Source organism: Acomys minous (genome assembly GCF_964271855.1).
Source record: "Acomys minous genome assembly, chromosome: 3".
In the NCBI taxonomy this organism is placed as follows: domain Eukaryota; kingdom Metazoa; phylum Chordata; class Mammalia; order Rodentia; family Muridae; genus Acomys; species Acomys minous.
The window spans coordinates 45,011,252-45,036,678 of NC_140485.1; the positions used below are offsets into that span (position 1 = coordinate 45,011,252).

General features: G+C 41.8%; 1 protein-coding gene across 1 annotated transcript in view; it reads right to left on the minus strand.

Annotated features, from left to right (window-relative positions):
- PAMR1 (peptidase domain containing associated with muscle regeneration 1) overlaps positions 1–25,427 on the minus strand; it is an 81,121-nt gene that overhangs the window by 40,214 nt on the left and 15,480 nt on the right. The window contains exons 2-3 of the mRNA XM_084776943.1: positions 17,264–17,440; positions 11,303–11,431 (exon numbers count right to left, since the gene is read on the minus strand). Of these exons, the coding sequence (XP_084633069.1) occupies positions 11,303–11,431; positions 17,264–17,440 (306 nt within the window). The remainder of the gene's footprint in view (positions 1–11,302; positions 11,432–17,263; positions 17,441–25,427) is intronic.

Sequence of the window (25,427 nt, forward strand, 5' to 3'; positions counted from 1 at the left end):
GCCACCTCTGTTCCCCAGGGGTGGTCCAGCGGAGAAGATGGGAGACAGGTTCTGGTGCCAAGCTGGTGGGTTCATATCTGAGCCTGGTCACTTACAGCTTGGTGACAAAAACCTCCTCTGTGCCATCCCTCATCGGACCTGGGTACATTAATGCCCTTGTCTATAAAATGGCTCTAATGAGGACTGCAGAGAAGTCTCAACGAGACTGTGCACGAAGGTATTTAGAACAACGCCTAGTTTGTAGTAAGTGGTGAGAAAAGGCTTTGCTTTGATTGGGACTCTTGTCTTCATCAGCAATGCTAGAAGTCCAGTGGTGATTTTTCCAAGCTGTGATTTGGCCTAAAACCCCAGTCAGCCTGGCGCTTTATGACGAGGCTGCTGCTTGAATTATTTCTGTACTTAATAGCACAGCTGTGTGAGAGCAGGCACATTTGTCTTGCTCACCTCTTTGTAAGTATCGAGCTGGTGCCCAGAGAACTATTAACCAAATAGGTGACTACATCAAATAGATTCAACATCTCCCTGCCTAATCCGAGGATTTCAAAGTCCCTTCTCCCTAGACCACATGTGCTACGCCGCCAGTTAAAATGACTGTTTAGCAAGAAAAATATGTACCACTCTGAGGCAAGAGATACTTTCTCCCTGAAGCTACCAGGATCACCTCCAAAACTGCCTACCATGTTACCTTGTCAATCCAGAAAGAAAAAAAATAGGAGCCAGAGTAGGCTAGAAAAGAAAACTGGATTGATGATATTCAGACCCCTTTACTATGTTTTGCCCTCCCTACCTGGCCCCTCCCCAATCCAATTCTTGCATGTATAAAAATATCACAGTGAAAATCAGTATTTTATCCAATTAATATACACTAATAAAAATTGAACAGTGAGGCCTTTGTGTGTACTGCTTCTGGGCTTCAGTTTTGGCTGACTTTCGTTGACCCATTTTTAATTCCTCCTCTTTGGTTCCCTTCAGCTGACGTTTTTGTTGTTATTTATTTCAAGTGCTGTGTTTGTAGTTCTTGGACGCTCACTTTGTTCTTTTATTTTTTCCTGAGTCTCACTTGACATTTCTCATATGTTAGTTCACTAAGAACCATATTTTCTTATAGATCTTTTAATATAATTATTTTAAAGCTATCCACAGTTCTGGTCTGAAAGGCCCACTATTTGGTCATCTAGCAAAGTGTTTCATTTTGCTAATTGTTCTCTTTACTGTGGTTTTGTTTGTTTGTTTGTTTTACACCAGGACATCACAAGCAGCACATCAGTTCTTTTGATTAGGAGTGCACTCTCCTTTGTTAGGCATGTAAAATAAAGATTGTTCAGTTTGACTCAACCAGGTCAGGAGTTAGTATTGGGACAGGACTAAGGCTTTGGTCCTACCACAAGGCATTTGAAACGCAAGCACCAGGAGCCCTAGAAAATCAGTTTGATTTTTTCAAGTCCTCCTCTTTTCAACTTCCACCACTTTCCAGACTACAAGACTAAGACACTGTGGGATTATGAGGCTGTGAGACGACAGGTTTATGAATTTGCAGTGACACACCGTATAGAGATCTTCTATTTAATCTAATCCTGGTCAATTAGCAAAACTCCATTTCAGAAAATACTAGGTAGAGATTGTGTTTGCTTTAGGTTTCAGCTCCATCATGCTGGCTCATAAGAACACCAAAAGCTCGGGTTCTACTTTTCCTCTGGCTGACTCAGCCTTTATCTGCACCCTGCCTTCTGCCAGCTTCAACAGCCAGCCCCAGGGACCAAGCATCTTAGATCTTTGTTCACCTGGGAAAGAAATCCTTCCTCTGGGGGTTGGAGTCTTTCAACTTCTATATTCACATATACCTGATAGTCTTAAAGAAAGTCATGATTGTGTTCACATATCAAATACACATGCATACACACAGGTGCACATATGTGTGCTCACAAGCAAAAAGAAATCCCTCATTTTATGGCTCTGGGTTAGTAATAAGAAAAGTATTATTTTAGTTTTATTTCTATCACAATGTTAAAATATCCTGTCAAAAAAGCAACTTAAAGGAGAAAGGTTTATTTGGTTTACAGCCCCGGGCCATGGTCCATCATATCAGGAAAGTCCCAGTGGTAGGAGCTTGGGGCAACTATTCACATCCACAGACAAGAGCAGAGAAAAGTGATGCATGCATGCACACTTGCTTGCTTGCTAGCTTTCTCCTCTCTTATGCTGTTTAGGATCCATGGTTTAGGGAATGGTGCCACCCACTACAGGCTGGGTCTTTCTACACCATTTAACAATCAAGACAACCCATGCACATGTGCCTATAGGCCAGCCTAATCTAGATAATTTCTCACTAAGACATTGTTCCTTGCAGCTCGAGAGATGGCTCAGAGGTTAAGAGCACTGACTGTTCTTCCCAAGGACCCACATGGCAGCTCATAACTGTCTGTAACTCCAAAACCTGACACCCTCATACCGATATACATACAGGCAAAACATCAATGCATTTAAAATAAAATTTTTTTAAAAATTAAAAAAGGCTTTGTTCCTTGATGATTCTAAATTGTATCACGCTGACAGTTAAAACTGGCCAGCATAAGCATTAATTATTTATTGAATATTTATTATTTATCAGACTAAGGGATTTATAGACAGCATCTAATTTAACTGTTATACACACACACACACACACACACACACACACACACACACACACAATCTCTAAGGACCATTGTTATCTCTAGTCATAAAAAAGAAATTGTAGTTTGCAAATTGTCAGCTCCACATCCAGCCTGCAAGACACGATACCATCCTCATTGTACACCCAACTGTGCCTCATTCTTTCCCTGAAAGAGTCAGGACACAGAAAGCTGTGACAAGATGATCTGGTTTTCTCTGAGTGATTCTGTCTCCCTGTCTCTATCCCTGACCCCCACCCTCCTTTCTTCCTCTGAGCCTCCCTCTCTCCAAACTTCTCTTAAGCATTTCTGAATATGACTCGTGCATTAGCCTACACACAAATCATCTCAGATGTCTTGCCCTCAAACATTTTGGGGGCATGGCTCACAGCTGGTTTCTCTGCTCCTCTGCCTCTGTCCAAAACGTAAGTAAGAAGATAACCGTATTAGGGGGCCATAATCTCTCCACATAAATCCTCTCATCTGGGTTGCTTTTCTAACCTTCTTAGATCCCCAGTCTCCTTCGGGGGTTGACGCATTGGGATCTCTGTGGTAACGGCTACAATATCACATAGTAACATCCTCGGGGCCACAGTTTCCCCTGCATCTCATGTGTGTGTGTTGGGGGGGGGGGCAAGAGCAGCCTGAGGGCCAAGTTAAACAAATACCATTCTAAGACGAAAACTAGATCCTTGTCTTCATCCCCGTATTAAAAATGCAAATGGATCTAAGACCTTAATGTAAGACCTGACACTCTCAACCTGTTAAGGAAAGTAGGGAACTGAGTCAAGACACAGAAATAGGCAAAGACTTTCTGAATACGTCTTAAGTCACTCAGGAAATAATGTCAACAATTGACAAAACGGACCCTGTGAAATTAGAAAGGTTCTGCACTGCAAAGGCTATAGATAATTGAGTGAAAATGAAGTCTACCAAGCAGTAGGAAAAATCTTTATTAGCTATATGAAGAACTCAAAAAACTAAGCAGTAGGCTACCCAACAGCCCTATCAATAAGTGGGCTAGTAAAGTGGACAGACAATTTGCAAAAACTAAAACAAAAATAGCCGATAAACACATGAAAAATGCTCAAGCTTATTTATCATCAAAGAAGTATAAATTAAAATTGCATTAGGACTCTATCACATCCCAATTAGAACGGTTAGTTACCACAAAAATGAATCACAACAAATATTGTCAAGGATGTGGGCAAAATGAAGCCCTTACACACTGCTGTAAGGGAAACAAGTCCAGTCACTATGAAGTTTCCTTAAAAAGCTGAAGCTAGAACCTTATGACCCAGCTCTGTCACTCCTGGGTGTTCATCTGAAGGACTCTAAGCCAACACATAAGAGAGGCACTTGCACATTGGCATGTATTGTAGCTTTACTCACACGTCTAAGTTATGGAGCCAACCTAAGTGTCCAACCACATGTCAATGGGTAAAGAAATGTATCCTATATACACATGGAATTTCTCAGCCATAATGAAGAACAAAGATGTTATTTGCAAGAAAATGGATACAACTGGAGATGGTCATATTAAGAAAATTAGGCCAGTCTTAGAAAGACAAATATCATATGCTTTCTCTAAAATGTGGTTTCTACAGTTTATATAATTATATAAAATCATATATGTATATATGACATGGAAATAGATGTGAAAGGGGACTAATGGGAACTTGGAAGTGAGACTAGTCCCATAGTGGATGGGACTATGGAGAAAATATGTTCAATGTATAGTATCTATTATGTAAAAAAAAAAAAAAGCCCTTAGGTAACATAGTACCATGTACAATGAATATATACAATGAGAATTAAATTTAAAAAGAGAACCAAAACATTTGCCCTCCTCCCACAAAAATCTCATTCCAGGAGCAAGACCCAGAGGTCAGCTGGGTGGTTCCAAATAAGAAGTCAATTTTTCTCATGTGGGCATCACTACAATGAATGAATGTGCAGTGGAGACCTTGGAAAGATGGAAGAGCAAAGCACTGTGGAGAGAGAAAAGAATGGAGATGTGATGACAGTGACGAGTGTAAGAGAAAGAGTAGGGGTTGTCCCAGAAGCCCTTCCTGGTCCCTTTCTCTCTATCACTGCCACAGCACCTTTCTTGCTCTTTGGTCTGGAGCATGGGTCATGGGCTTCCTTCTGGTTCCTGATGACAGCGCAGAGCATGAACATGACCCTTGGCTGCAATAGGACCACCGACCCACAGATGGCCCTCAGTGGCATCATGAGCCATGGTGGTTCTTCTGAGGAGGTCCAATTCAGAAAGTCAATCGTTCCTCATCCTGGGCCTCCATCATTGCCTAGAGCCAGGGTGGTCCTGAGATGGGACAGCATGTTCTGGGCCTGTGTCTGCATCTGTATAAGCTCCAGGCTAGCACACATCATCCTGCTGACCCCACTGGGCTATGACCTATTCCATTGCCGACCTCATCTTTCTCTTACACCTGTCACCCCAATGCTCTCCCAAAAAAAGTAAGCCATCAAGGAGAACTCTTAAAAATGTAATAATAAAGCTGGACAGTAGCTCCCCACAATTGATGGCTTCCTGCAAGGGTGCAGGTGGAGAAAGACTCAGATTTCTTTAGTGGGCTTCTTTGTTGTTGTTCGGGGTAGGAGTTGGAGGTCACAGTGGTGGGTGGACACGGAAGGACTGGGAGGTGAGTGTGATAGGAATATGATGTGAAATTCCCAAGGAATCAATAAAAATTACTATTTTCAAAAAGGAGGAAGAGGAAGAGGAGAAGAAGAGGAGGAGGAAGAGGAGAAGGAGAGAGAGGAGGAGGAAGCGGCCAACTTTCCAGTCTAAGGAGGTCTGATGACAGCTTTGATCTTACCTTTAGATATTTGCACCTCACAGTCCTGTGTACCCCAATGAAAGGAACCCTAAGTCACAGAGAAGTGGCTGGTTTCAGGACCAGGGAGAGAAGTACAAGTGAACTTGAAATATTTATGGGGACTGAAAAGTAGAGGGGTGCTTATAAAACAATGTGTAGAGGTAGTTTTCAAAATCTTCACTGGCCAGGTAGTGGTGGATCGTGCCTTTAATCCCAGCACTCGGGACACAGAGGCAGGCAGATCTCTGTGAGTTCAAGGCCAGCCTGGTCTACAGAGTGAGTTCCATGACAGCCAAATAAATAAAAAAAAAATTTCACTGGCCAAAGTTGAGCTTCAGAAAGAAAAACTAGTTAGGCATCATGAAAGACAGCTGTCTTTCCAGTATTTGAAAGGATGAAGCAGGAAGAAGAGACTTCCAGGCCATCATGTGCTACTTCCTAAGACCTTGTCTCAAAAAGAAAACAAAAGAAGGAAAGATTATTCTAACATCACAGAACAGAAAATATTAGCATTTATAGTATAGAAAAAAGAGAAATAATGTCACAGTTTGGAAAATGATAATTAGTGAGTCCAGGTAGATAATATACACTCAGTTCTTTCAACTCTGTGGACTTGAAATTCGTCTAATTTAAAAGGAGAGAAAGGGCAAAGACACAGATCTTTCTTTTAGCAATCTATAGCAGCCTAGCTCCCAGCATGCATAGTTTGAGACCTCCAAACTGTCTTTCTTGAGCAGGAAGATGAAATGAGTGAGCTTTCTGGGCTCTGTGCTCAGGCACCAGGCATTCTCCAGAATCTGAGTTTTAAGACTGTTATGAGGTGGAATAATATATCATCAATGTGGACAGCTAACAAATTAAGGTGATGTTTCATCTCTCCAGTGCCAAATGTACTAAGGCTTAATATAGCATGATGCCTTTCGGTGTTGGCCTGCCTTTCCTCTTTGTCGCTAAGGCTGTACATGGTACTCGGGAAGGGAAATGGTATCCTACAAGAAAGAAGCCCTCCTCCTTCAGGATAAAGGACAAGGACCAATAGAATAGACACCGGGAGCAGCTGAAGAGAAGAAACAGGAAGGAAGCCTATGGTTGGGGTCCTCTGAAAGACTCCAAGAAGGAGATGGAAGCAGCTGAGACACACAGCCAAAGTTCAGGGTGGAACACAGGGAGTCTTATGGAAGAGTTGGGGAAGAGAAGGACCTGGAGGGGTCAGGAGCTCCCCAGGGAGGCCAGTGGAGCCAATGGATGAGGATGTTGCAGGGACTGATGCACCAACCAAGGACCATCTGTTCAGATGCAGTAGACAGGCAGCACAGTCTCCTTGTGGGTCCCATAATATGGGGAGTAGGGACTACTTCTGACATGGACTCTGGCCCCCATACATTGATCACTTCCCCCTGGTATGGTGGCCTTGCCAGGCCACAGAGGAAGAGGATGCAGGCAGTCCAGATGGGACTCAATAGGCTGAGATCAGATGTTAGGAGAGAAGGGCTCCCCTTTCTGAGGACTTGGAGAGGGAGGGAGTGGGGGTAAGGGAAAGAGGGTGGGGTTGGGAGGCATCGAGGGAGGGGACTACAATCAGAAAATAAGGTGAACAAATTAACAAATAAGAAATAACTAAAAAAACATTTTTTAAGACAGACCGAAAGGATTGTTTGAGCGCCATCTACTGGGAAAATACTAGTACTGCCTCAAAGCACAAAAAATGGGGCCACCAAAATGTCCAGTCCCCTCCTCACAGAAGCCAGCAAAATTCTCATGTCTAGATAAGTATTCAGCAGACCGACATATGAATCACTTCTCTCCTTTGATTTGCTTTTAACTTATGCAGCGAGAGAATGAAATGTAAGAGATAAGAACCTAATAATATGAAGCTGGTATCTTCTTGACTTTACCCTTGTTTCCACCGACAGATTTTACCCTCCTTGTGAACTCACTGTGGTCCGCATTGACGTCTCAGGTTTCCACAAGAAACGCTCCACTTGTGCTTGCAACTGTGATGGCATGCACTGTGTAGAACGAGGCTTTCAAAATAGGCAGAATGCACTCACACCATCCCATGTGTCCACGACAGAGTCAGATGCAGGGAGGAATCTGGCCCTTCTTCCGTTTGTTTACGTCACAAAATGAACCACTTCCCATGTTTGCTTTTAGTTCTTACTGTTGTTTTTACCTTTCTTTGCTGAATGTCAGCCTCTACAATGGAAGAAGCCATGTCTGTCTGCTTGGCATTATGTGCCTAGCATCCGGGGTGCATGCATTCTTTTGAATGAATCTGCCATTTGATGAATAACATCACAAACTTCCTGCTTAACCTGTCTAATGGGATCGACGTCTACCCTGAGCCAGCTCTGTTGTCCTTCAGAAAGCCTGACTCCTAGAGTGGGGCCACCAGCAACCTAACCAATCAGACTCCGCAGCTAACACGTGACCAACAGAGACTTTAGGGAAGGCCATGCACAGGATATCTCTGGGTACCTGCTATTCAGACAAACATGAGGTCCCTGGCTCCTCTTTCAGTGTGTCACTGGCTGGCATCTTGCCCTTTGAGCTCCTCTTATAACTTGAGCTCTTTCCTCCCCACCTAGCTACTGAATTAGCATTCCTAACTATGGCTTTTACACATGGTACTGCATCTGCTCCAGTGAGCCTTTAGTATATTGCTAGAATTACCTGCCAGATGTCACGTTTCTGGCTATGCGGGTTAGTTTTTGTCAACTTGATACAAACTGAAGTCACCTGGGAAGAGGTTAAGAAACTGCCTCCATCAAACTGGTCTGTGGACTCACTAATGTGGGAAAGCTCAGCCCACTGTGGGTGGTACCATCCCTAGGAACATGAGCCTGAGATGTATAAGAAAGGCAGCTAAGGAAGCCAGGGAGAGCAATGCAGTAAGCAGATTTCTTCCATCATCTCTGCTTCAGTTCCTGCCTTGGTGTTCCTTGATAATGAATAAGCCCTTCCCCTCTGTCCTAAAGTTGATTTTGGTTATGGTGTTTTTCACAGCAACAGAAAGGAGATAATGTACCTATCAGACCATCAATACACTCCAAGAATCCTCCAAATGACATTCAAAGTCTGAGCTCCGCCACACGAGTCTCTTTCCAGTTTGGTCTGGCCTACCTTTCCAGTCACCTGCCATCACTCCGCAATACCATCGCACTCATCAGTCACACCTGACATCATGGCTCGCCTGAAGACACTCTGCATTTTTATAGCCAACCCTTCCATTCCCTCTGCCCACAGTAGTCTCCTACTTTTCCAACCCCTGAGCAAAGCCATCATTCAACCATCACCTGTCGGAAATGTCCCCTACCTTTGCAACAGACAAACACTACTGCCAAAACCCCACAACCAATCAGAATGCAGTTCCAATAGATAAATCTACAGGACATTCCTACCACAAGCTCAGGAACATATGGAGGAGGGGACAGAAAGATTAAACAGCCAGAAGCACTTTGCTCTGACATTGTATCTCCCAGTAATGTCAGAAGCTACAAGGATTAAGTCTCACCAACATAACTGCCTAAACAAGAGCTGAACAGGGAGGACACCATTGAACACGCCAAACTGGATGGAGAAAAGCTCATGAGGCCTCAACCATGTACAAGAACTGTAGACAACTGAGGAAAGTTGGGAGTGGGAAAAGTGGTCCTCCCCAGGGAAGAGCCCAGCAACTGGTTGCCTAATGCCAAATGATCAGCCATGAAAACATACATGCAAGTGACATTATACAGACTGATGGGTTAAGTTTAGGAATATATATGTATATACATATATGTATGAAGTAACAATTGGTCTTTAAAAAGAGGCCATGGATTTGAAGAGGAGCAGGGAGAAGTGTTTGGGAGAGTTTGGAGGGGGGAAAGGGAAGGGACAAATGTTGCAATTAAATTATAACTTCAAAGAAGTGTCCTATATGACTCTGACTGTACAATTGTTCACTGAAGTGTGTTCTCAGAGCACTTAGTCCAGCCCGAGTTCATATCTCATCCTTGACTTCCCACTGTACCTGTATAGCACCTAATCTCTGCTTGCCATTTCACCCACACTCAGTCCTAATATAACCCAAAGTATGTGAAGACTCCAAAGTGATCCTAATTACGGCAAAGTCCAATATGAAATCTAAAGCCGTGCATTGTAGTGCTCTGTCATTCTCTCTCTCTCCCTCTCTCTCTCTCTCTCTCTCTCTCTGTGTGTGTGTGTGTGTGTGTGTGTGTGTGTGTGTGTGTGTGTTCAACCATGTTTCTGCATGTGTATGGATATCAGAGGAGCTTAGAAATCACTTATCAGTTACTCTCCATCTTTGTTTGTGCATTTGTTTGTTTGTTTGATTGATTGACTGATTGGTTGATTTAGTCTATGGCTGGCCTAACACTCACCAAGTTGATTAAGCTTGGCCGCCTGCAATCTCCAGTGATCTACCTGCCTCCAACTCCCCAAAACCATCTTGACCAGCATTTTACATGGGTGCTAGAGATCAAGCATGGGTCCTCACACTTACATGGGAGGCACTTCACTGACTGAGCTGTTTTCCCTGGACCCTGTGTCTTTCCTAATCTCTTTTTTTTTTTTTTTTTTTTTTTTGGTTTTTTGAGACTGGTTTTGTATTTGCACTTCTAACCATCTTATTAGAGGCATATGGAAAGCAAGTCAATATAACATTTATGTTCATGGCGTTAGGCTTTCACTATCTCTAAGCAAGCACTAAACACTTCACATGTTCTTATCTCATTTAATCAGTGCTGTAAGACAGACAGCATTCTTCCCAATTTAAAGAGGTGACAGCACTGTCATTGAGGCTAATGACTTGCCCAAAGTCATATGTAGTAACAGACAATCATTACTTCAACCCAGGCCTGTGTATAGTTTGTATCCTGATCCTTGTTTTCCCACACCATCTCATAGAATAGGTAAAGAGCATTTCAGAACATTTAAATCAGCAGTAGAGACCAGCACTTTAAAAATGTACCCCTCTTCTAGAACTGTTAGGTTCACCCTGGAATACAGAGAAATCCCTCTCCTCCTCTGGCTGTGGTGGAGTCTTGAGACTTCTAACGTTTGGCTACAAATTGAGTCCAGTGGTTGCGTCAGCATCATTACAAACCATCTCTGTAAACTAGGGATGTCATTTATAGAAGTGAAGCTGATCATCCTGAGTGCGGCTTTGCTGAAATCACACTGCACCAGCATTGCCGAGGAGGCAGGCTCTCAGAGGACGTTCAAGGCTGGCTGTGAGGAGCATCCTGGACTGAGAGAGGTGCTAGATATCCATTCCATTTTCAAAGAGCTTTGAAGCTCAAGGAAGAGTAACAATGACTGATCCTGTGAGGTCCAGTACTTTCCAGAAGAATTCCCTTCCTAGTTTAAATACACTCAGGCAACAACAGTGGAGCCTACTTCACAGTCTGACCAAAGCCACCTCACAAGTTCTCCCAAGCATGTTGTGTGTTGAACATTTCAGCTTCACTTGAGCAAAAGGTGAATTAGAGGACCAGATAAGGAAGCTTCTGGAAGCAATAATCCTAAACGCGTGTCCACTATCCACCCACAATAGACGGAAACAGGCCTTTGTTTTGATAGTCCTACCTACAAAACCCTCTAGCCACAAGCTTTCAAAAACTTAGATTCCAACAAGATAAAATTGAGTTGTGTTGTAAGCTAAGACTTGAAAGTGGAACCAAGTAAAGATGGAGCTTCTGCATGTGTGCAGGGGTTTACTTACACTGCGTGTGTACAGGGGTCTACTTATGCTGTGTGTGCACAGGGGTCTACTTACCCTGTTTGTGTGTGCAAGGGTCTACTTACGCATACAGTCTCCTCCATACCAGCCAGCTCTGCACTCTGCGCAGTAGAATCCCTTCACGTAGAAGTCATCCAGAGTTCCACCCCATGAGCCATTCCGACAGCTCTTACAGTTTTCAAAGATGGTACAACCTGAAACATCCCAAAATATTAAGTCTACACGTTTTCAGAATGAGTTTTCTTAGGAGACAAACTATGTCTCTACACAGATCCATCTCTCCCCGGGGCATCTAGACATGGAAAGATACCAACGATCTTAGGCAAACGTGCTCATCCCAAGGAACAGGAGAGTCACCTGGATACAGGCAAGGGTGTGGGAAGGAATTTGAGCATTGACTAGAGGTTATTGTTTTATAGGAAATAATAGAAAACAGTTTGTAGTATAAGATGTAATCAGCTAGGGTGGTGCTACTTATTGGTCTTTACAAATTTATTTCCTATTTGTTGTATAATATAAAATTCAGGCAAACAAAAGAATTTATTCTAAAACATAGTATCACTTGGAGGATTCTGTTAACACTTTTATATCTTGCTGCTCAGAAGACAATCCAGACCTGAGCTCAATCCCCAGAATGGTGTACACTTTTAACCCCAGCACTCGGCGGGGGGCAGGGGAGAAGGGGGCGGGGAGGCAGAGGCAAGAGGATGGATGCGAGTTCGAGGCCAGTCTGGTGTACAAAGTGAGTCCAGGACAGCCAGGGCAACATGGAGAAACCCTGTCTCAAAAAACAAAAATAACAACAAAAGCTAGATATAACGGTATGACTTTGTGATCCCAGTTTTGCACAGGCATAAGCAGGCAGAACTCTGGGGCTCACTGGCTGGCCAGCCTAAACTGTTTGACAAATTCCAGTCCAGTGAGAGATGATGTCTCAAAAACCAAGATGGGCCATGTCTGCGGAATGATGGCTTATGTTGTCTTCTGGCCTCTCCACACACATAGGCACACACAAAAAATTAGACTTCTACTATATACTGTGCATTTTGTTTTAATAATTCATTTATATTTTCTAATGACAAATACAATTCTATTAAGCATTCACCTATGGCATGTACTTTTATAACAAAGATCCACCGTGAAATCAACACCAATGACTAGCCACAGTCTTGCTCTGGAAAGATCAGGCTGCCAGAGAACACCAGAGAGACCTGGATGTAGTTCAGATGTGGTTCATCTCAAAAGCAAGGTCTCTTGAAGGGTTAAAAAAAAAGTTAGAAATAATTTCTTCTCATTTATCAAAACACAAACCTAAGCCATGCCCTAATGCCCTCACCTGCCAAGGTGTGATTAAAGTGTATCTACACATCAACATGTGTAAAGTGATGTACGCTGTTAGTGCCCTCAGCTTATGAACTATTATTGTTCTACTTTCCCATAATTCCACTTGGCTTATCCTTACCATTGTCTACTGCCTGCTGCCATTTTCCTATAGCAGACCCAAGCAAAGGGCTATATCTTGGTCTGCATTAAATCTCCAGAATCAATAAGAATGAATGAATAATGAACTGCTAGAGATGGCTACTGTTTGCTAGGTTGACAGCATGTTTCTGTGTGTGTGTGTGTGTGTGTGTGTGTGTGTGTGTGTGTGTGTGTGTGTGTGTGTGTGTGTGTTCTATAACAGTGGGACTCACAGTCCTGTTTCACATTTCCTCCTGACTTTGCTTTCCCTCCCACCAGGGAAGCTGAGTTGCTGGCGTGATTGATGTGGTCAACAGTTGGCTCTCCCAGCCTTACAAAGACCAACCTCACTCACATGTCACTGAGGAGGCAAATGGGCTCAGCGCCAGCCCTCCACAGCCCTGCTAATGCTGTTCCTTGGCACAGCCACACATTAGGGTCCTTAGGTTCCAGCCACAAACCCCAGCCTAGAGGGAAAGGTGAGCAAGGCTCTGAGGGAAACACACTGGGATGTCTGCAGGCTGCCAAAAGAGCCATTGCAGATCTCATTTGCTTTACCTCCAGGGTTCAAGGATTGAATATAGGCCACCATACAGAGCTTATACAGTGCTGGGATCAAATCCAGGACTTGTCCTCAATCAATTGGGTACTATATCTACACACACACACACACACACACACACACAAGTCCAAAGTAAGACTATCACTTTATGACAGAAATGTAAACTGAGGCCATAATGACATTACATTTCCTACCTATGGGGTGGATAAAAGTCCAGATGACATTTTGTTACATGGATTGACAAAAGATGCTCTCATATACTTTAAGCATGAGTACTAAACTCAAAGCAAAGAATTAGACAAAAGCTAGAAAGCAATTCTGTGCCTCCCTTTGACCCCTGAACTCACTTCTAGGAACCTACCTCAAAGATAAACTGCAAAAATACTAACTGGTGTGTGCTGTAGTGTGTAGTGTTGTTGGAATAGGTTGAATGCCCCTAATCTGAGATTTTTTTTCTTTAATTCAAGATACGGTGTGTGTGTTTGTGTGTGTGTGTGTGTGTGTGTGTGTGTGTGTGTGTGTGTGTAGATATAGTACCCAATTGATTGAGGACAAATCCTCGATTTGATCCCAGCACCAGTATGTCACCATAAGTAGAAAATTCCATAGACAGCCTTTTGTGGCAGATGTAAACAAAACAAAGGTGTATTAAGAATACTACATAAAATCACTTCAAACTATGGGTATAAGTTTTATAAGAAATAATAGAACTTCACATTTAGCCTTGGTGCCTCCTCTAAGACATTTCATTGCTTATATATGCAAAATTCCCTAAACTCTAAAATCCAAAATATATTGGATCCCAAGCACTATAGATACTAAATAGTCAGCTTATAATAGCAAAAGACTGGAAGCAACCCAATGACAATTAACTGTAGTGATTCACACAACACAGTCATATGCAACTGCAAAAAGAAATGAAGAAGAAGATGGATCTATCTGATATAAAATCTCTCCAGCACATGTTGTTAAGAAAAGATTCTGCAAGACAGTTAGCAGTGTTTGTGGTTTTGTTGTCTTTGGTGTTAAATGGGGAAAGAGAAATAAATACATGTGCCTATTCCCTTGCATTTTCAGATACCGAAAACAATTAACTGATCTAGATATTAGATAGGTGGCATAACACCAAAAAGGAAGCTATGCCATCCATTGATTTTACAGTGTAGAATTTTGGCTATACACATCCACCAGCGTGCATTCTAAAGTCAATGGTAACCATAAAGAATTATAACTGTATGCAGCAGGATTATTGGTGGTACAGATAATGCAATTGTTATTTTGCACATTTATGGTGTGCAACACCATAATAGGGAATGATTTTTCAGCATCAGAGAAAAAAGTCAAAGAAGTAAATAACCTTGTAGGTGTTATGTATGGAACTGAGTATTTGTATGCATTATTTTTTTTCTTTTAAAAAGAGTAGATAGAGATTCGATAATAAAGGAAGCAGAGATGGATGGATAGATGATAGATAGATAGATAGATAGATAGATAGAAGATAGATAGACAGACAGACAGACAGACAGACAGACAGGTAGCCAGACCACACCTTTAATTTCAGTACTCAAGATGGGGAGCCAGGAAGATTTTCAGTTCAAGAACAGCCTGAGCTACATAGAGCAATCTTGTCTCAGGGTCTGGGTATGTAGCAGAATGGAATATGAATCCTGGGTTGATTCCTATCACTGCAAGCATGTGTGTGCATGCATACATGTGTGCATGTGTGTGTGTGTGTGTGTGTGTGTGTTAACAAATAAAACACAAAGAAAGAAACTAAAAAATAAAAAAAAAAAAAGGTTGCCTATCAACATGACAATCCAAAAGCCAGGAACAGCTCCAGTACCCAGACTGTGCTTTTAGGATAAGAGTTTCTTGAAGAAATGGCTACTTACAGATCTGGGGCTGGAAATATATATGAAATTCATCTGAAACACTTGTTCATGGTAGAAATCCAAGAAGCCTTCTAAAGCTAGTGTGATCACGCCAGTAATGTCTGAAGGACAAGGATTAAAGGACATGAAGGGACTCCTGGTGCCTTACAATGTGATTGTGTTAATGTCAAAGAAGGTAATGACTGAAATTGATAAACAACAAATATAAACAAACTGCAGTCCCCAATGACACACACTGAGACTTCTTGGGTCTCCAGTGGTAGCTATTAGCTCACTGCTCTGAAAAGGAGTTTCAAAGCAGCCTGCTCCCTTTGCCTCGCTTGCCCTGCAGGGTAGCCAAACGATTAGTGTGGGACAGTCCTTCACTCTCTAGAGCCAATGTCTATCCCAGCACCTCTGAAGGGAGGATTGCAGATCCTGGGTGCTGCCTATAGCTTGTACCTTTCTTGCCTTTCTTGACCCCACATCACCTTATAAGAGCTGAGGCTACGCCAAAGTAAAGATATGTCTCCTTCAAATTATTCAAAGTCAAGCAGTCCATGGCTAGTGTCCCTTCATAGAGGAATCTTGGGACATTGTTCAGTCATTTCTCTACAAACCCCTCCAGCCTGTCAGGGAGATGGGGTGGTAAGCTTCTTTTCCCAAAATGTGCAGTACTACTAAAGTCAGTCCTGTTTTCGTTTTCAATGCTATCCTCTGATTTTGAAAGAAGGGAGAAACACAAACGAGAGAAATTCCACCAGCACAGTTTGCTCTTTCATTCTTCACCTTCACAAACCTCCCTGGGCAGTCTCTGTGTCCCCCATCTGACCTCTCCTAGAGGGACCAGATGAGCCTCCTGGGGACGAGAGGCTCAGCATCCATCATCCTTGACTTCCTCTCTTCCTCCCCTTCACTCTCCTCCTTCAGTGCAATCCCAAACAACCGCCACTCTACTCTCAGCCCCTCCCTAATTCCATCCACCAGGCTTCTGACCTTCATCACAGTCCCCATTAATTCCCTCCTGCCAGCCATCCTGCCCTTCTCCAGGTCCTTTCCCCATCTGTAGCTAAAGAGAAATTACTTTTCACCCTTTACCAAAAGATCTCCAAAAGCCTGGATCTCATAGCAAGGCTTTGGGGGAAAGCTCATCCTAATTTGGCTCCTATTCCTTCCTTCAAATTGCTCTCCCTTGATATCTCTTGTCCGACTCCATTTCCTCACATCACACAGTACAAACTTGCTTTTCCTGCCAGAATGACCTCCTTGGAATCCTCAAAGCCTCAGGCTTCCTCCTGACATGGGTCCTTTGCACATTCTGTCAACAGCTGAGCCCCTCTTGGTCCCCTAGACCTTCCTGAGTCTGATGCTTCCATCTTCAGTGTACACATCACATCACCTTTCTTAATACGTCTTCATTGATCTTTCCTCTGCCTCACCCGGTCTCATCCTGTTACCATGGTACCCCGTGCATCTCTTTCACAGCATTGACTTCGCACCGACCAGAGCTACCTGTCCCTGCCTCCCCTACCAGGCTGCAAGCTCTAGCAATGTTGGGAATGTGTCTTTAGACAAAAATGGCTGGAGAGATGGCTCAGTGGCTAGGAATGTATACTGCTCTTGCTGAGTTCAGTTTTGCACCCACGTCAGGCAGCTTACATGCCTTACTGCCTGTCACTCTGGCTCTGATGGATAGACAGCCTCTTCTAACTTCAGCACATATGCACACACAAACACACATGCATGCATGCACACGCACACACACACACTTACACACACACACACACAAATGAATATTAAAAATCTTTTTAAAAAAAAACAAACACCACATTGTTCTCCCCATAGCTGCCTAAGAGTTACTCCAGTCTGCTTGCTACATGAATGAGTGGACATGTGCCCTGATTTACAACTTGATCGCCAAAAAGAATCCTAATTCCTCTGATTCCTTTTCCTGAAATCAGACTTGATAAGCTGTGTCATTCTTAAGTACCATGGCACCACAGCCCTGGATGGTGGCTGCCTGCTAGAATCCAGACATTCACTCTGTACCTGTCCACTACCTCAGATAGTGTGAAAGGAACTCGTGGTGTCCCGCTGCACACTCAACACGTGGTGTCCCGCTGCACACTCACCTGGGTGAATTAGACAGGAGTCACACTCGTTGTCCTCGTTCCTGCAGCACGGGATGGTGTAGCCCACCACTTCCTTCTTTCCTGGGCAGATGCACTCAATTTGATCATATTCACAACACTCCCTACACATGATGTTCCACTCAGCTCCGGGGCAGGCTTCATTAATGACCGTGTATTCTGCAATGGGAAACAAACAGGTGAGGCTAGGGCCCTGCAGACACGGGAGGGAAGACCCACAGACACTCCACTATTAGGAAGCAACCTTGCCCTACCGGAGTGCTGTCTTTTCTGAATGAGTGGCATTGACTGGTGTGACCTCTTCCCAGGCCAGTATCTACAGATTGAGGCGACCTACCCCAATGGGTATTCAAACCTATTCATTGAGATACAGATAAGAAAAACTTGTTCTGTTTTTTTTTTTTTCATCCTATTTTTTTTATCTTGAAAGAATGCTTCATGGGCCATGGATGTAGCCCACTTGGTAGAGTACTTGCCTAGCTAGTATGCATGAAACCATGGTTTTGATGCCAAGCCTCATACAAACTGGGTGTGGTGGTGCATGTTTGTGATCTCCAGTGTTTGGGGCGTGGAGGCAGAAGGGTCATGAGATCTGGTCTAGCCTTGGTCTACATAGCAAGTTCTAAGGCAGCCTGAACTATAGGAAATCTTTTCTCATATACATATGTATATACATACATATAATTTTAAGAATGCTTCAGCAAATACAAGTAGACAAACAGTAGAATGCCTTTATGATCAATACACTAATACAAATTCCTTATGTTCTACATTTGTTTGTTTTAGCTGTGTTGGGGATTGAAACTAAAGAACTTATCACCAACTATAGGCCTGCCTCAGTCCTCATTTCTATCTTTCTTAAGCTATATCTAGTTACTATTTATAGCTGGGCGCATTGCTCCCTGCACCTCACCATTCAATCACAAAGTCCCATAGGACAGCCCAGCAGAAAAACACAGAGACCACTCTCAAATGCAAAGCTGGTGGCCAAGTGGAAACTATGTCATTGCTTCCAAACTTGGCTATTCAGTGTTGCAGCATGCTACAGTCATAGTATCTTCAAAGATAAAACCAACAGAGAAACAAAAGTACATTCATTAGTGTGTTCGGGAGAATGTCAAGGGTGAACTCATTAACCCAACTCAGTACAACCAGGAATTCTTTCCCAGGAGAAAAAGTGTTTGTGGGTAGGATTTTTTCCTTTTTTTTTTTTTTTTTTTTTCATTTCCTTTTTACATATTCAAAAATATACCTTAAGTAAAAAAGAAAACCATCTGGCAAAATCTATAAGAGGAAGCAACTGGAGGCTGCACAGAAACACTCAGGCTAAAAAACAGATCTCCTAGCTTGTATTTAGTCTTCTTGTTTTTCTCCCCCCCCCCCCCCCGCACTTTCCCTTTCTAAAATTGTTGCGTAAGATGATGAAAACAGAAGTGGGTCAGGTATTTGTGGAAGAAAGTGTATCTATCCGGGCAAGTCCCATGAAGGCCTCACTAGAAATTCTCCACAGAGATCCCCAGCATGTATCACGCCTAGCATCTGTTGTGATTTCAAGGCTTCAAGGCTTCTCAGGCTGAGGTTAAAAGAACATACTAGAATCATCCAAAAGAACTGCTTTCATATTATGGGATACTTCATTATGTTAGGTAAGTTTAATGTTAGACTAGCTTGTTTTCATCCTTTTGTACAAATGCTGATGGACCAACAACGACCTTTGCCTTGGTGTTAGAGTGACATAAGATTCTGTTTTGGGAGCTCTAAGCTCTGCTCAGCTGTGCCTCCCCGCTGTTAGCCCAACTTCTGAAATCTAGATGGGAATGGAAGAAGATGATATACATAGTGGCAAAGCAAATGACTCTGGATTTAGCAATAACACTGATGATGATGACGATGACGATAATGATGATGATTATTATTAATTTGAATTTTTCATTCCATGTATTTTTGTCATATTCTTTCCTGCTCCCAACTCCTCCTCCTGTCTACTCACCAGCTTCATATTCTTTCTCTGTCTTTAAAAAGGAAGGAAGGAGCCGGGCGGTGGTGGCGCACGCCTTTAATCCCAGCCCTTGGGAGGCAGAGGCAGACGGATCGCTGTGAGTTCGAGGCCAGCCGGGTCTACAAAGTTAGTCCAGGATAGCCAAGGCTACACAGAGAAACCTTGTCTCAAAAAAATAAAATAAAATAAAATAAAAATGAAGGAAGGAAGGAAAGAAAGAAAGAAAGAAGAGAGAGACAGACAGAGAGAGAGAGAGAGAGAGAGAGAGAGAGAGAGAGAGAGAGAGTGAACCACTAAAAACCATGAGGTCCAATTTGTGATGGTAAATTACTCCTGAGTAGGCCTGCCCTAGAGTGTGGTTGATTTACTCAGTGCCATTCCGTTGGAGAAAACTGACTTTTCTCTTTCTCAGCAGGTATCAACCATAAATAGCTTCTAGGCGAGGGGGAGACTTTGTGCCCACTTCCCCTTCTCCTTTCTGGGGTTTTGTCTGGTTTAACTTGTGCAGGCCTTCTGTGTGACATCACAGTCTCTGCGAGCTCGTGTGTGCACCTGCCCTATTGTGTCCGGAAAATGCTATTTTCTCAAAATCATCCACCACCTCTGGCTTACAACCTTTCTTCCCTCTCAGGCACAGGGATCCTTGAGCATCGAGGGGGGCACAATAAAGGCACCCCATTCAGGGCTGAGCACACCAAAGCCTCTCATTCTCTGTAACAGTATTCAGGTGTGGGTCGCTGGTAATTAACCATTTATTGCAAGAAGCTTCTCTGACAAGGGTTGAACAGAGCACTGATCTAAGAGTATAACAATGTGTCATTAAGAATCTTTCTGGTATAAAAAAATTATTTACATAATTTTTATCTGCAGAATATAACTGTTTTCTTTAGAACAAGAAAAATTGCAAGTGACTGATAGTGCTTTTCTTTTGTCAAAAGCTGATTCAAGCAAGCTGGTGTATACATGGTCACTTGCACTTAGAATAATATGGTAGTAAACAATGGCTATTAGTGTCTTTATCTGGGCTTTAATAGCTTATCAGCAATTAGACTTTAAACGATGATTGGTCACCTGCTAAGATGTATGTAAGTGATCAGGAGAAAAAAAGTCAAGAAAAAGAAAGAGCTTAATCACATCTCCTGGAAGATTTATAAGACAAATTCTTTGCGACATCTTCATGACACCATAGATCTTTCCACCTTCTAAGCTAAGTACACTGATTATGAATCTCTTTTCCAACATCTGTTTTGAGGCTATAACAGTAAGACAATTTGTTGACTAATTTGATTCTCTGTACAACAAATGCCCTTCTATTCTTTATTCAATAAATTACATCTGCCATAAAATTGGTTTATTATAGACGAACAAGAGACAGAGGTTTAAAAATAAATATTATGCAGGGATAAATAATAGTTTACTCAGTCACAGTAATCTAACCCAAGTAACATTGAGAAAAAAAAATCTTTTTCAGAGCATAAATTTTTTAAATTTACAAAAATGGCATTGAAATGGCAATGTGAATTATTCCTATGACATTGTGACATTAGTCTCATGAAATAGATGCATACTTTTGAGAATGCCCATATAATTTATAGATCTTCCTTCACAACAAAGACATTAAATCATAAATTTTACTCCAAGCCACAGAATGAGAAATGCACTCACAGCAAGTTTCAATGAATTGGCATCACTGTGAGACTCATTGGGTCCTGTGCTCTTTCCCCTAGGAACTTGAAAAATGGCCACCATTTTGTTAATATGCAAAGATGAAAATTACCTCCATGTAAAAATACTTTTCCAGTTGAAATACATACAAAGTGGTTCTAAGAAGAAAGCTCACAGCATTAAATGCCTACATTTAAAAAAAAAAGGGAGAGGTCTCACACTAACACCATACTAACATCACACCTGAAAGCTCTAGAACAAAAAGAGTAAACACATCCAAGAGGAATAGACTGAAAGAAATAATCAAACTGAGGGCTAAAATCAACAAAGAAAACAATATAAGGAATCTATGGAACAAAGAGTTTGTTCTTTATAAAAGTCAGCAAGATAGACAAACCCTTATCCAAACTAATTAAAAGATGGGGAAAGAATATCAAATTAGCAAACTCAGAAATGAAAAAGAGGACATAGCAGACACTGGGGAAGCCCAGAGAATCATAAAGACATGCTTTTAAAACTTCTAATCCACCAAATTGGAAAATCTAAAAGAAATGGGCAACTTTCTCAGTAAGTACCATTTATCAAAGTAAAATCAAGGCCAGATAAGCAGTTTAAATAGACATATAACCCCTAATGAAGCAGAAGCAGTCATTAAGGTCTCCTGACCACAAAAACAAACAAATAAAACCAGAGCCAAATGATTTTAGTGCAGAATTCTGCCACTTTCAAAGAATAGTTAATACCAATACTCCTCAAATTATTCTACAAAATAGAAACAGAAGTATTATTGCCTAATTCGTTTTATGAGGCCACAGTTACTCTGATATCCAAACCTCAAGAAAGAGAATTACAGACCAAATTCTTTATGAACATAGATGAAAAAAATATTCAATAAAATACTTACAAACTGAATCCAAGAACACATCAAAAAGATCATCTACCATGATCAAGTAGGCTTCATCCTAGAGATGCAGGGATGGTTCAGCACATGAAAATCTATCAATACAATGCACCATATAAAAAAACTGAAAGGGCTGGAGAGATGGCTCAGAGGTTAAGAGCACTGCCTTTTCTTCCAGAGATCCTGAGTTCAGTTCCCAGCAACTACATGGTGGCTCACAACCATCAATAACATAGTCTGAAGCACTCTTTTGGCATGTAGGTGTACATGCAGGCAAAATGCTATATATATAATAAATAAATTTATATATATAAATCTTTTAAAAATAAAATAAAAAATAAGCAAACTGAAAGAAAAAAAAACACATGGTCATCTCATTAGATGCTGAAAAGCCTTTGACAAAATCCAACACCCCTTCATGATAAAGTCTTGGAGAGATACCTAAACATAATAAAGGCAATTTGCAGCAAGCCTACAGCCAACATCAAATGGAAAGGAGAAAAACTCAAAGAAATTTCATTAAAATCAGAAAAAAGACAGTGCCATTCACTCTCCATATTTATTCAATATAGATATGAGCAATAAGACAATTAAGAGATACAAATTGGAAAGGAGGAAGTCAGAGTATTGCCTGATTACACATGATATGACAGTATACATAAGTGATCCCCAAAATTCTTACAGGGAACTCTTACAGTTGATAGACACCTTCAGCAAAGTGGCTGAATACAAGATTAACTAAAAAAAAAAAAAAAAAAAAAAAGCAGTAGTCCTCCTATTTATAAATTATAAGTGGGCTGAGAAAGAAATCAGGAAAACAACACCTTTCACAATAGATACATATAATATAAAATATCTTGGTAACTCTAACCTAGCAAGTGAAAGACTTGTTGACAATAACTTTAAATATTTGAAGAATGACATAAAAGAAGATATCAGAAAATGGAAAGACTTCCCACACACATGGATCCATAGGATTAACACAGTAAAAATGGCCATCTCACCAAAAGCAATCTACAGATTCAATGAAACCCCCATCAAAATTCCAAAACAATTCTTTATAGATCTTGAAAGAACAATTCTCAATTTCATATGAAATAACAAAAACCAGGATAGCTGAAAAAATCTTGAACGGTATAAGACCTTCCAGAGGTATTACCACCCCTAATTTCAAGTTGTACTATAATAATAAAAACCTCATGGTATTGGCATAAAAATACCATGATGAATAGAATCTAATTTCAGACAAAAATCCAAGGCATCTGATTTTTTTTTTATAAAGAAGCCAGAAATACACAGTGGAAAACAGACAGCATCTTCAACAAATGGTCAAATTGGATATCTGCATACAGATGAATGCAAGTAGACCCATACTTATCACCCGGCATAAAACTCAAGTTCAAGGAGATCAAGACATCAACATAAAACCAGATACACTAAATGTGATGGAAGAGAAAGTGGGAAACAGCATCAAACACATTGGCACAGAAGCCTTCCTGAACAGAACATCAATAGCACAGGCTCTAAGATCAACAATTAATAAATGGGACCTCATGAAATTGAAACGCTTATGTAAGGACACCATCATTAGACAAAGCAAAAGCCTGAAGAATGGAAAAAGAGTTTTACCAACTTCTTATCCAATAGATTATGGCTAGCCAAAATATATAAAGAATTCTAGAAACCATATGCAACCAAATAATCCAAATAAATATGAAGCGCATATTTAAAAAGAATTCTCAACAGATGAATCTCAAGTGGCTGAGAAGCAATTAAAGAAATGCATCCTTAGCCACCAGGGAACTGGAAAGCAAAATGACCTTGAGACTCCATCTTACACTGGCCACAGGACAAGTGAGGCTCATGCTGCTGAGGATGTGGAGCGAGGGGAACACTCCTCCACTGCTGGTGGGAGTGCAGACTTCTACGGCCACCGTGGAAATCAACAGGGCAGTTACTCAGAAAGTTGGGAATCAGTCTACCTCAAGTCCCTGCTGTATCATTCTTGAGCATATACCCAAAGGATGCTTCATCTTACCACAAGGACACTTGCTCACCCATAGTCACTGCTGCTCTATCCATAATATCCACAGACTGGAAACAACCTACATGCGCCTCAACAGAAGAATAGAGAAAATGCGGTACATTCCACAAGCATCCCACTATGGTCTCTATCACACATCCTACTGGCTGTCTTTCAGCATTCAGAGCTGTCTTTAATACTTCTGTTTTTACTATGGCCAGCCCTCCTTTTCTGTGGGTTCGGTATCCCCAGATTCAAACAGCTTCCAGTCTAATTTTGTTTGAATCCCTCTTAAACATATATAGACTTTTTTAAAAAATAGGTTTTATTGTGTCCTCTTGCAGGTGCCATTTTAAAGTTTTACATTCCTTTTTTTTAAATGATCTTGAATTCTGTAACTTAGATATGGACTGTTAGGGTTTGATGCAGCCAGTGGTAGGCAGGCTGCCTACCCAGGTTAGTCTTTTATCTTTTCAAGTGATTTTCCTATTAAATAAAAACAAAGGGGAAAAAAACGTAAAAAGGATAAAATCATTACCTAAACAATATATAAACTGTTCATATGGCATTATACTTTAGTATGCCTGATTAGCTAGAAATACTTTAAAGTACACACAGGAGAATGTGCACAGTGCTACCCAAAGACTCATTTCATGTGAGAGACTTGAATATACATGGATTTTGCATAGCCACAGGGGTCCTTGAACCAATCACCATGGATACCATGGAGGATGACTGTCCTTGTTTATCTCCCGGCTCCTTTACATGACCCAAACCACCAGGCACTCTAGAACTAGCTTCCTCTCACAATTCAAATCCACAGGATCCAGCTTGGAGCCCTGAGCCAGGACAGTTGGCTTTGCCCTGTTGGATGGTATCAAAGCCCGAACATGCTTTTCCCCTTGGGGATGTACCTAGAAAAGTTGGTCCAGGTAATCTTCACTATGGGCCAGCCTTCTCCCAATACTGTCCCTGCCTTGTCAGACGGCATGTTTCCTGCACTTTCTGAACAGCAGATGTGCTTACGAGATGTGAACTAATGTCTTAACATTCTCCATCTCTAGACCCTAGAGCGCCATCCCCTCCCTGGCAGGGTTCCTAAAACTTCCAGATCCTGGTAGCTCCTTGAGGCAGGATACTACACAGTTGAAGCTCATTTGCAAACTTTTAAAATTAATTTCTAAGGCTTTTGTACTTCGATGTGGAAAGCCAAATGTGGCTTGTTCTACTTTGGTAACTGCTGCATCCTATTCTCCAAGCAGCAGATTGATTCATTTCCAGCCTCGGTGCTCCCGTTAATTCCCTGAAGTAATTTCACTAGCATGTCGCTACTTTAGTGAGCAAGCCCAGCTCTGCCTGGCTAGCCCTTTCTATTAATAGAGCCATCTCAGTTCCAGAGAATGACCCCAGGGGAACCTGGCAGAAGGGATTTTGCAGATGTAATTTATCTAAGAATCCTGGGGTGGGAGAAGGGTGCTGGATTGTCTGGGTGTACATATAGCCACAAGGAGAATGTAAGAAGGGCGTCGGAGGGTAAGAGTCAGCAAAGGTGGTGCGG